The 12823-nt window shown below is 38.2% G+C and overlaps 2 protein-coding genes across 2 annotated transcripts; both read left to right on the top strand.

Annotated features, from left to right (window-relative positions):
* Nucleotides 1-913: 913 nt before the first annotated feature.
* LOC104109123 (F-box/kelch-repeat protein At3g23880-like) lies at nt 914-4085 on the top strand. Its single transcript, XM_009618338.1, has 2 exons — nt 914-1014; nt 3602-4085. The coding sequence occupies exons 1-2, from the start codon at nt 914-916 to the stop codon at nt 4083-4085; spliced, it is 585 nt and encodes a 194-aa protein (XP_009616633.1).
* A 759-nt stretch (nt 4086-4844) lies between these two features.
* Nucleotides 4845-12746, top strand: LOC104109122 (vacuolar-processing enzyme-like). The gene is made up of 9 exons (XM_009618337.4): nt 4845-5083; nt 6286-6450; nt 6525-6681; nt 7739-7824; nt 7923-8122; nt 8549-8597; nt 8841-9050; nt 11342-11548; nt 12307-12746. The coding sequence occupies exons 1-9, from the start codon at nt 4895-4897 to the stop codon at nt 12487-12489; spliced, it is 1446 nt and encodes a 481-aa protein (XP_009616632.1). The 5' UTR covers nt 4845-4894; the 3' UTR covers nt 12490-12746.
* The last annotated feature ends 77 nt before the right edge of the window (nt 12747-12823 follow it).

Genomic DNA, 12823 nt, shown 5'->3' with positions numbered 1-12823 from the left:
TCCCTGATGGATCCATTTTCCAATAACTTCTCTACTTCTTCGTGGACGGCCTCACTGATGGCGGGTCAAACTTTTGACGGACTTGACTTACCGGGGGGTAGAAAGGGTCGACATTCAGCTTGTGTGAGGCAATTTCTTTCTTTGGGGATACCTGGCATGTTTGTATGACTGAAGGCAAACAAATCTGCATTAGTTATTAAGAATTGACTTAATTTACTTGGTTCTCAAAGTTTGTAGCCGATGTAGGCCTTTTTGCTGGGGTCGCTATGATCTAGTTTAACAAGGTCGAGGTCTTCTATGGTTGATTCAGCGACTTCCACCGTCTCGAGATCCATAATGACTTCCTCGGCTTCGCCTTGTGGTGACCTCAACCCTGCTGATTGCTATGCCTCATTTTCCTTTTCTTTCTTTTGTTGAGTTGTCGTGATGTCCATGGCAATTCAGTAGCATTCCCAGTATGTACAATGTTCCCCTCGTATACTGAATATTCCCCAAAGTGTTGGAAACTTGATCACTTGGTATAAATTGGAGGGGCGGCTCTCATGGGGTATATCCATGGTCGTCCCACGATGGCGTTGTATGTAGTGTCCTAGTCTATGATATGGAATGTCGTCTTTAGAGATACTCCGCCGGCGAGAATGGGGAGTGTGATTTTTCCCGAAGTCCGTTCAACTGCATTGTTAAAACTGGTTAATGTAATGCAATGTGGCACTATCTTATCATTGAATCTCATATGTGTGAGGAATCGGGGATGGATGATGCACGTTCCACTTCCGTCATCTACCATAAAACTCTTAACATCGGTATCTAAAATTCATAAAGTAACGACAAGTGCATCATTTTGAGGGAAAGTCAAACTGTCGGCATCTGACTCATCGAAGATAATACTTTCTTCGAGTCTATCATACCGTTCATGGGTGATCGATCTTTTGAGCCTGTGGGTGGCAGTGAATTTGATGCCATTGATAGAGGCGTCGTCGCTGCCGCCAATAATCATATTGATGGTGTGAGCCGGTGAAGGGGGCTTTAGCGGGCCTGGACGTTCTCAGCCCCTCGCCAAGATGTTCCTTCCTTTGTCGCTAAGCAGTTCTTTGAGGTGCCCTTGCTGCAATAAGTTTGCCACCTCTAGCCTCAGGGTGATGCAATCTTCTATTTTGTGTCCAAGTTCTTCGTGAAACTCGCAGAGGGCGTCAATTTTCCTTGTGTTTGGGTCCGACCTTATCTTGGGCGGCCATTTGACTTTTGTTCCGAGCTTCTCGAGAGAGTAGACCATTTTTGTAGGCGATACGCAAAAATTGTGAGTATATAACAAGGGAACATACCTCGATCGTTCATGTGAGTGCCTGATCTCAGTCTAGGCGGACCATCTTCATAGCGGAAGGAGGGAATGAGTGTCCTGACATAGGGTTGGTGTCGTTCCTTGCCCGGCCGCGATATTGGTAATTGTGAATACCATGTCAATGCCCCTCTAGTGAGGGTTTCGCCAATTTTTTCAGGAAGATGGAGGACACCTGCTCTTTGGTGAGGTCGTTGCCTTTCACAGCGGTAACGTAGTGAGTCACATGATCTTCAAGGTCGGTTGTTCCATCGTAGATTCTGAGATATGGAGGCATCTTGAAGGTCTTTGGTATGGCATGTGGGTCGCTTCCTCGCTGTACGGCTGTTCCATAAACCTGCCCCCGTCCATTTTTAGTAATAATTTAGGGGAACCTGGTATTTTGTCTACCCGTTCCTGGTGCCTTTTCATTTGGTCTTTGAGCGCCTTGTTCTCGTTTTCCATTTCTTCCATTCTTTTCAGCACGGCGGCGAGGACGTTATCACTTGCATTATCAATAATAGTGTGAGTTTTACCTAGAGTCGGAGGGTTTGGTTGGTCGTCCTGTTCGTTCCCATGTTGTGCTGCATGGATTCTCGTGGTTTTTGTGGTCGTGCATGGAGCTTGTTTACTGAGTACGCTGACTAGAGTATCAGTTAGCTATGCTTCGATAAGCTTTTTCATAGCATGTGTTGCCCCTTCTCCCGTGGACGTGGAGGCTCCTTTCCCATTTGGTTTTGTTGTGCTGCAGAAAGGGGGATGCGACCTCTCCCGCCTGGGGGAGGCAATGGGCGTCACTTCCTCACCCTGGGTGTCATAACCTTCGTTGATAGTAGTCGTGAGGTTGAGGGGAACATTATCTATTACCCTCATTCCGTTTCCTTGGTTACCTGCCATGGAAATTTTTGTATGCACAGAGAGGACAGATAAACTTTGTGGTTTGTTAGATTAACAAGTCATGCGAGTTGTAGATCCAATGGAAACTAAAAAATTGGTTGAGAAAATCTCCACAGACGGCGCCAAACTGTTTGACCCAAAATTTAGATCTAGGTTTAAACAATTAGATTTTCTAATAGAATAGAGTTAATCTTAGCCAATATTAATGTCTAAAAGATTGTTTGACTAATTTTGTAGAAAGATGTCACGAGTACTATTTGAATAGCAATAAATAGCAACAATAAAGCAATATTCAATGGCCCAAGAACAAAGCGAATACCATTAAATAGTATTAAATGATAATAAATGACATTTATGTAAATAAATGCAAGTGAGTCACCTGAAAATGGGTGAGATTCTTTGATATTCTCTCCGACAAAAATGGATGATGACAAGCCTTAGAATATTCAGACCTTCCTTGGATCGTGGGAGAAACGATTGACACATATCTAAAGAAAAGGTGTATTTTGTATGTTAATGATAAAACAAGAATCTTCAGAGAATGTCAATGTATTATTTTCTACAATGAGTGTCCAATCCCCTCTATAATTCTTTCTTTCAATTTATAAGGGCACATGGACTACAAAAATCTTAATAATACAGATGGTAAGAATATTTCCGAGAATATTCTCTATAAGATTTTATCTTGAAAATTAGCCGTTACTGCCCTGATAAAGGGAGTGCTCGTCCTTGTCCTTCTGCCGAGTCTACTCTACCTCGTCTTCGTCCTTTGTTAAGTCATCTCGACCTCGCCTTCGTCCTCTGTTGGAAACACATCGATGGCACGTGGCAGCCTTCGAAGGCTCTCTTAATGTTGACTTGACCCACATATAATTATGATAATTTTTAGTCCATACAGAGCTTATTCTTTCGTTTTGTGAGAATGGTGCTTCTTGTTGTGGTTCAGCTCTATTGTATGTACTTTTAATTAGGGCTGTTCAAAACCGAACCGTAACCGTTAACCAAACCGAACCGATGGCTTATTAGCTTATTAGTATAGGGTTATTGGGGTATGGATGGTGAAAGAATTGAGATTTTATAATTAACGGCTGGACGGTTTGGGGGCGGATTACTCAATTTTCTTATCGGATAAACCGTAAACCTGTTAAGAATTTTTATATTTATACTTTTACTCCTATGTATATAAAGTACTATTGCAACCCTAAATGGCTAAATCCCTAATTTCTAATTCTCAATTGAATTCAATCTGTATCAGAGAGTGAAAAGTCGACTAGTCATCATAGGAATAATCTCAATGTTAATTCTCAAGTTATGTCTATCAAACCGCCACTCTCGGTTTTCTCCTTTGATTTTTCTTATCCATTGATGAGTACTTGTAATGGATTGTAGCCATAGAATAGTATTATGGAATCCTGCTATTAAAAAATACAAAATGATTCCCAAGTCTGATCGTTACATGTTGCGACGTGCTAATATTCGTCATTACGAATCAACACTATATGATTTTGCCTATGATTCTGTTACTGAAGATTATAAGGTGGTCGCTACACTTGTGATTAGTGCAAAGGATAGCAATTGCATTGTTGGAATGTACTCAGTAAATAATGAATCTTGGAGAAAGATTGGCACTATTCCTGATGGTTATCGATTGTTCGACCAAAATTCAGTTTCACTATATGGTACAATTAACACGATGACGACTACTTCAGTTCAAGCAAATAGAAGCAGTACGTTTAATAAATTCGCGATCATTTCCTTATTTGTGGCTGATAAAAAATTTATTGTAACGCCCGTTCCATTGGAATATTGTGGGAGTCCTATGAAATTGTCTAATTCTTTAATCGTCTGTGTGTTTCCATGTTTGTTGAGATGAATTTTTTGGTGTGTTCGCTAGAGAAAAATGGAGAAATAAGTTGGACCTACCCATATTTTTATTAAGAGTATTCAAAAAATTTGTTCCAGAGATTATTCCGTGTACTCCATGATAAGTCTTCATTGAGTATATACTGAGGATTATGAATGGTAAGTTGAAATGATAAAAGCCAGTGAACTATGCAGTTTGGCCGTTTGGTATTCACAAGATTAGGATTGTTAAAAAAATTCTATTTGGTTTAGCCGATAAATCGTCCGATAATCGTTAATCTGATACCAATCCGCTCGTTGTCTTATTGGATGACTAGCGGAATACTATATTTATAATCCGATAAGCTGACCCGTTAAACCGAACCGTTAAATATAATTATCCGTGTGATCTGTCTGATCCGTCCGAGAAGCACCCCTACTTTTAATTACTGATTTCGAGTTTAAGAGTTGTGAATGAAAAGAGCTGGCCCTTTAATGGAAAAAAAAAAAAGAAAGAAGAGAGAGCCTTTTAATGGGTTTTACGAAAAAACTAAAATAGGAAAATGCAAAAGGTAGTCTGTCTCTACTGACGAAACTTCTTCAGGAGTACTTGTCTTTCACCCACTCTCTGACTTTAATATTTGTCATAGGACCCACCAAAAAGACGTGATTATAATAGAGAGCACGAAAACTTCTTTCAATGAATCCCAGCCGTCCACGTCAAATCCACTGAATAATCTACTCCAATTGAAGTGAACTGTAGATATTATCTGTAATTACTTGCTATAAATAGCAGAACCTTTACGCTTACCCTTTTTAATTACTCCATACCAATTGATAATGATTTCGTACGCTGCCGGAATATTCTTCCTCGTAGGATTCTCCATCGCCGCCGCCGCCGACGGACGTAATGTTTTGAAACTTCCGTCGGAAGCTTCCAGATTCTTCGATGAAGCCGATGACTCTGTTGGAACCAGATGGGCCGTCCTTCTTGCCGGATCAAATGGTTATTGGAATTATAGACATCAGGTTATTATTATGACTATTTGGCTTTTAGAAAATGCTACGTATTTATTTTCATTTGAAATTTATACTTTTCTGATGAGCACAAGTTTGTTTTCCTTCTGATCTATTTTATTTTGTTGTTTATAATATCTGGATGGATGTAGTACCATTTCTTTTTTTTGAAATAATATGTACTTATCTGGTTTGCTTATTTTGGTGAAAATACGGAGGAAAATTTCCAGTAAATCTATGTTGATGTTTTTATTTAACTTTTGTTTGGTTGAATGAGCTAGCGAGCTAGAAACGTGTACTCTGATGCTTTTTCATATAGGATTTAAGTTATACTCCATTACACTGTAACAGTGTAATGAACTTTTTACACTATCTGTTAATTTTGACCTGTGATAGTTGGTTAATTACCATTTTTACCAGGTCATCTGTTAATGTTTATCATAAATTTATCTGTAATTGCCTCATAAAGCGAACTGATTGAATAAATATTTTGTTCACAAGCTCTAGGTTTTTCATTGGATGTGAATTAGGCAGAGGCCGGGAAACTAGTAAAAGCTTATTAAATTGTTAGAATTTGGACTTTGGTTACACTGCACTTGTTAGAATTAAAAGTTATGAAATGTGAAAATTATTTTGACGCAGTGTAATACTTGGAAAAGCTGAACGTCATGATTATTAATCTAAAATTAGTATGCCCATGGGACAAGTCATTACTAGTGACTACCATAAGAGAGAAATTTTCTCAGTTGATTTTCTTCTTTTTGTCTTGTACTCGAGCACTTTGTATTAGAGACTGCTTTCATGTGAATGTTGTCATGCCCACTGAAGAAATTAAGAGAGCTGGATTCAGTCAGATTATGGTGTAAAGATAATTTGATAGTTTGGAATGTGATCCTTTTCTTTCTTTAAGTCCTCATTCGTCGGTGGTACATTTGACAAACGAAGCCTTTTTGTTGCACTACAGTTTTACCAGAAATATTCTTGTTTGGTAGCTTGTAAAGCCTGTGAAACTCATCCCATTAAGACAACTTAATGGAGAAAAAAATTAGTTTGTAAAGAGTTTTGCTAAGACAACATTTTCCTTCTTTTTGATAAATCAGATTTGGGACTGTAGGGTAATAAATCTGCTCCTAACTGTAACAATGTGGAGTGTCTTCATAATTTCTTTTCATGTGTTTACTAATAAGCCTTGTCAACCTTGACGTTCGTATCAGGCTGATGTATGCCACGCGTATCAGCTGTTGAGAAAAGGTGGTCTCAAAGATGAGAATATTATCATGTTCATGTATGATGACATTGCTTATAATGAAGAGAACCCAAGACAAGGAGTTATCATCAATAGTCCTGCTGGCGAGGATGTCTACAAAGGAGTCCCTAAGGTAGTTGTTTTTCTGTCATGTTTTAGTGTATACCTAAATCATACTCTTGTCTCATGTGCTATCTCTTGAGGCAGGATTATACTGGAGATGATGTTAATGTGGACAACTTTTTGGCCGTTCTCCTTGGTAACAAAACTGCTCTTACTGGAGGTAGTGGAAAGGTGGTGGATAGTGGTCCAAATGATCATATTTTCATATTCTATAGTGATCATGGTGGCCCTGGGGTGCTTGGTAAGTAGCTTATTTATCTCTCACTGGGCTTTTGCTTTGCTTTCTATATCTCGCATTTTTATATTTGATCACCTTATATTAAGGCTTGCACCTAAGCCTGAAACTCAAGACCTTTCTGTCTATTGAATATGAATGATCATTGCCTCACTGCTTTCTACTGTTTGACAAACAGATGATGTCTATTCTAGTTAGGAAGGCAAATAATCTTTATTTAATATTATCTCTGGTTCTTATATGTTGAATCTGCTTATGCCTTTGAACATTCTGTTTTCCATTTCAGTTCAGTTTGTCGATTGATTCACCAATAAAACTTGTGGTAATAGTCCCTTAATGCCACCTCTCCCCTAACTAAAAGAATGAGGCAAAGCATCTCTGAGAAAACCAATAGAACCACTGTATGCTCATGGTTCCAGTTTCACAACTTCACCTTTCCTCGTCCTTCCTAATTGGCAATTACATCTCTGATTTGTGTAATATATACATCTATAGTGGATGAAATCACCAGCACAAAGCTTAAACGATCTATCTAACTTGTCTCTTTGTAGTGTCTGTTCATGAACCACCTTCACTTTCAGTCGTCAAGCTATGAAGTGAGCACCTTTGTTTCTATTATTTTTGTGGATCAATAAGAAGTGGTATTTTATTGGACATGATTTTTAACAGGTATTAGGTTAGAGTGTCCCATTAAGTGTTGCATGCTTACTGTCCCTTTTTTCTTTTTTTGATAACCGTGTTGTCCGAGGCTCCGGGCCAGCTTGCGCGCACCTCGACTAATTCCACGGGATACCTTCCACCTCCCACCAGCAACAGGTACCAGGTAACTCTGTCCACCAAGGATTGGACAAATGGGAAGAAAACACCTAGTGTTTTTGTCTCCACTGGGATTCGAACCTGAGACCTCATGGCTCTCACCCACTTCATTAACCACTAGGCCACACTCTTGGGTGATGTTGCATGCTTTCTGTCAGTCACTTATATTGTCATAAATTTGGTTTATTGAATTATAGATTGGATACATTATAATCACTTTTCACATGTCTGCTATACTGTATATTAGGGATGCCTACCAATCCTTATCTCTATGCAAGTGATCTGATTGATGTGTTGAAAAAGAAGCATGCCTCTGGAACATATAAAAGCTTGGTGAGCTGCTTTATTCAATGCAATTCTTAATATTTGTGAAGGCCCTTTCTCATTTTTCCTTTACTTTTTGATTTTCTTCTTCTGTCTACTATTTCCAGGTACTGTACATTGAAGCTTGTGAGTCCGGAAGTATCTTTGAGGGTCTTCTTCCTAAAGGTCTAAATATTTATGCCACAACAGCATCAAACGCTGTAGAGAGCAGCTGGGGCACCTATTGTCCTGGAGACTATCCTAGTCTTCCTCCTGGCTATGAGACCTGCCTGGGTGACTTGTATGCTGTTTCCTGGATGGAGGACAGGTACATGAAGCTTTCTGAACTTCGACAGCCATTTCTATAATTACCAATGTCAAGAGCTGGATGATGTTAAGTTTTAGTTGTTCTATGGTTTAATGACTATGAGGCTTGTGCTTGTCCTTTTTCTCCTGGCATTACCTGTAATTCTTGAGATTGATTTATTATTTCCTCAAGTCTTAGAGGTTGAACTATTCTTAAATCCCACTGCGCCAACAGCTAACTAAATTACGTGCATGTGAGTCGTGACTGGCCAATGCAAGGAGGGACTTGTTATATGAGGACTCCTGTTTCCGTTACTTCTCTTTTCAAATATGGATTTTACATTATGCTCTGGATTTTAAGTTTAAAGAGTTACGATTCTGCTTATAAATGATCATATTAGCCCAATACTTTGCTTCTGACTCATTTTGTATCTCTATTTCTGAGCAGTGAAATGCACAATTTGCGGACTGAAAATTTGAGGCAACAGTATCACCTGGTAAGTTCTTGTGGACATTGACAATTAGGTCATCTAGCGGATGTTCCAGTTTAGAAAGTAAAAATAATAGTAACAATATAGGGAATTTAGGATGCTGAAGCAATGTTTTACAGTTATTAAAAGTGAGAAGAAGAAAGGGGTTTCACGACTAACTATCGGATGATGTAGTTTCTCTCTATGCTTTATTATGATGCCATTTAAATTATTTTGTGTAGTTATGTCTCTATTGCTGGGTTTTTGCAGGTCAAAGAGAGAACTGCTAATGGAAATTCTGCTTATGGTTCCCATGTCTTGCAATTTGGTGATCTACAACTGGGTATGGATTCTCTGTTCATGTACATGGGTACAAATCCTGCAAATGATAACTACACCTATGTAGATGATAATTCCTTGCGGGCATCATCAAAGGCTGTCAACCAGCGTGATGCAGATCTTTTGCATTTCTGGGACAAGGTATGCTTCGAATGTTTTCGTGTTTTTTGGTAGAACTTAAGAGATTCCCGAGTTTGAGGAAAATGAGTTTGCACAACACATAAGAAGCAAAGATATCAAATAGCTATAAACTAGTAGGAAATAAAGCGTTTGAGTCTTGAAGCGCTCCTTTTCATTTTGTCCTTGAGCCGAGGGTCTTCGGAAATAGCTTATCTCTACCTCTACGAGGTAGGGGTAAGGTCTGCGTACACACTGCCCTTCCCAGACCGCACTTGTGGGATTATACTGGGTATGTTGTTGTTGAGTCTTGAAGCGCATTAGTTAACACTATCTCCTCTTAAAAGAGTATCTTCGCTCCATGGCGACACCACGGGTACCTTGTTATATAACCATATTAAGGTGGTTTAATTGCTTTCGAAAAGGTTATATGACATTCTCCATTTTGCAATATCCCAAATTGTTTGACGCAATTCCACTGGTGACATATTCTATACAACTTTCACAACTTTCAAAAGTTCAAATTCATTTAAATTCAAAATTTAAACTTCGATGCTACTTTTTTCCTCATGAAAGCAAAAAACTTTGATGCTACTTTTTCTCCACCAAACTATATTTTCATTCATTATCTTAATATTAATGTTTGTTACCATGCTTTCTATCTAATTTTTCAAATATTAGTTTAATAAGTTTTTCCACTGTCACTAATATAACACATGTCAATATAACATCTTAAACTCGTGACTAGTCAAACATTATAAAAAAGGATTAAAGGAGCATTGTTATTTTTAAAAATGATTTAAAAAATTCAATAGTTCAGACAACTTGGTTAATTTGGGCTAATAATTAAAGATGTTAACTCCAAAGGAATTTAATTGATATCTCGCCAGGTAAGAAGGAAAAGATAGTCTTTGATTTCTCAGGTTCGAATTCCAGCAAAGGCAGAAAAACAGTAGGTGTTTTCTTCCTATCTTCCTAAGAATTAGTGGGCAAAGTAACCTAGTACGTGTGTTGGTGCGAGGTAGCAAGTTTCCAGTAGAATAGTCAAGATGTGCACAAGCTGGCCCAGTCGCCCGGACACCACCTTCATAATAAAAAGATAGTCTTTGACTTCCCTTGGGCAGTCTGCCCAATTATTTGGCTCTTGGCCCAGTGTAATCCGGTCTGCATTTGGCTCTTGGCCTAGTCTAATCCGGTGAATCTATTGATGGTGTACCAAGGTGGTGCTAAGCTGCAATGAGATAATTTTTTAACAAGGCACAGCTTAGGCATTTGAAAATAAACCTGGTTGCTTTATAGAATTCTAGGGCCAAATGAGAGGATATGCAACAGTATTCTGCTGTTTAAAGTTTATAGAAGCATTTCCATTATGGTGCTCACATTTCTGATATTAAGTTGCTGAAAGATTCCTTTTTGTCTTTTAATTGATGGAAACTGAAAGATCCCTTCTATTGACATTGAGGATAGACTGATTTGTTTGGAGATACAAGTAATATTACATGATCGAGAATTCAGAGGCGGATCCAGGATTTAGAGGTTACGGGTGCCACTCTTTATGGTCCACTCCTTAAACAGTATACCTACCTCTAGCCACAAAGACCGATAGAAAGGGTAGGTCGGCTCGATAAGATTTTTGTTACTCCGATTAGTTGAGCCTTTTATTCACAAACATAGACAAATAAGTTTGATTTTGTCTAATTACTCTTTTTTAAGCTTAATTTAAATTATATTATGGAAGGAAATTGCCAAAAAAAACAAATTACTGAAAGAGCACCTCCAATAATAAAATTTGCTTAAAAAGTAGCTTTACTACTACAAATTATTTGTTTTACTAGATTAATTTACCTTCAGTATACTCAATAGAGAAAACAAAGGAGAAGAGCAAAGGAAAATGCAAAGAAGAGGCAGCAACCCAGATCCATACGATTCTAATTTGGGTTCTTTTGGAAAAGAAAGACTACAAAAGCGTCCATCATGTTTGCGAACTGCGGGTGGCACTTTAACTATATATACGTTTTAGCCTAGATATATACTTACATATTCAAAATTTTAGCTTAAGCAGTACCACCCCAAACTCTCAAGGTAGATCCGCCCCTGATCGAGATGCAGTTTAGAGTAAGAGTTTAGTCAAAGAAACAGATTTTAATTCTTGGGGTTTATGTGTTTGAATTAATTTGATGTATTACCGAAAGTTGGTGCCCAATTTGGCTGCTTATGATATCCATCCATACTGAGCTGACTGCTGAGTAGCCTCTGTGCCTTGATGTGAAATGCTTTATTGCTGATTTTTCTGTTTTTTCCTCCAATTTTGGCAGTTCCGCAAGGCTCCTGAAGGCTCTGCTCGGAAAGTTGAAGCTCAGAAGCAATTCACTGAAGCTATGTCACACAGAATGCACCTAGACAACAGCATGGCTCTTGTTGGTAAGCTTCTGTTTGGAATTCAAAAAGGTCCTGAGGTGCTGAAGCGTGTTCGACCTGTAGGTCAACCTCTTGTTGATGACTGGACCTGCCTGAAGTACTTTGTAAGTACAAAAGTTGCAATATTATAGAGTTGCTTAATTATTTGAGATTTAGCTAGCGTTTGGCCATAGATTCCCAAATTTGTTTTGAAAAATCTGATTTGGGTGAAGTTTGATTTGAAGATAAAAATGTGTTTGGACATCAGTTTTCAAAACATATTTCCCAAATTTATTTTGGAAAAACATGAAACATGACTTATACCCACAAGTTCTAAAAACTATCACAAATACCCAACAATACCATTATCATTTACATTCATTATATTATCGCAAACCATAGTCTTGAACATAAATAAATTTGATACAAAATTATTATTTTTATAATGAAATACATGATACACTATCAGGTGACCGAGAAGACGAAGCAACATTGTTACAAAATAATAAATGGTGGGCTCTTTTATAAAATACAAAAGTTTGGGGCAATTTTAGAAAAATGTAATAGTGATATTTTGGCCCAAAACCAGCTATTGAGCTGGTTTTGGGATTTGGGATTTTGCCAAAATGTAGGCAAAATCTATGGCCAAACATGTGTTTGCCAAATAAAACCCAAATTTATTTTGGCAAAATCTATGGCCAAACATGTGTTTGCCAAATAAAACCCAAATTTATTTTGACAAAATCTATGGCCAAACGGGTCCTTAGAACAAATAGGGAGGAAAAGCTTATTTCATCATCATAGCTCGACTGTATGCATGGAACATAATAAATTTTTTGTTGCTTTATGCCTCGGAAATCAAATTAATTTATCCTATGTGCAGGTAAGAACATTTGAGACACACTGTGGATCATTATCCCAATATGGAATGAAACACATGCGATCCATCGCCAATATCTGTAATGCTGGAATTAAGATGGAGCAGATGGTGGAGGCATCAACACAAGCTTGTCCCAGCGTCCCGACCAATATTTGGAGTTCCCTCCACAGGGGTTTTAGTGCATAAACGCCATGGAATGTGCAGTCTCACACTCTGATGCTGGTATTAGTGATGCTACCCTTATCAATATCAATATTCATGTCCTGTCTGTAAATAGTGATTTGATGCTGGTATTAGTGAAGTTTACCGTTATTGGTATCAAGATTCATGTCCTGGTTGTAATTGTTGCTCTGTTGGCATAATGGCTTCTCTGTAAATACAGCTGAAAAGCACACATATATTGTCTGGAATATATTGAGAGCACATTTCTCATTGTAAGCAAATGGTAAAGTCCTTCCTTATGTAGGATTTTGGTTCTTTTCCAGGAATAAAAATAAGAGTCAAACCCAGTTTAGAATCG

Source organism: Nicotiana tomentosiformis, chromosome 12 (assembly GCF_000390325.3).
Source record: "Nicotiana tomentosiformis chromosome 12, ASM39032v3, whole genome shotgun sequence".
In the NCBI taxonomy this organism is placed as follows: domain Eukaryota; kingdom Viridiplantae; phylum Streptophyta; class Magnoliopsida; order Solanales; family Solanaceae; genus Nicotiana; species Nicotiana tomentosiformis.
This window is presented reverse-complemented; position numbering and strand designations above follow the sequence as displayed.

Coding starts and splice junctions, on each gene's coding strand:
- LOC104109123 (XM_009618338.1), top strand. CDS start 914: ATGGGTGATCGATCTTTTGAGCCTGTGGGTGGCAGTGAATTTGATGCC. Junction 1,015..3,601: donor CATATTGATGGTGTGAGCCG/GTGAAGGGGGCT, acceptor AATGGATTGTAG/CCATAGAATAGTATTATGGA.
- LOC104109122 (XM_009618337.4), top strand. CDS start 4,895: ATGATTTCGTACGCTGCCGGAATATTCTTCCTCGTAGGATTCTCCATC. Junction 8,123..8,548: donor GTTTCCTGGATGGAGGACAG/GTACATGAAGCT, acceptor ATTTCTGAGCAG/TGAAATGCACAATTTGCGGA. Junction 11,549..12,306: donor GGACCTGCCTGAAGTACTTT/GTAAGTACAAAA, acceptor TCCTATGTGCAG/GTAAGAACATTTGAGACACA.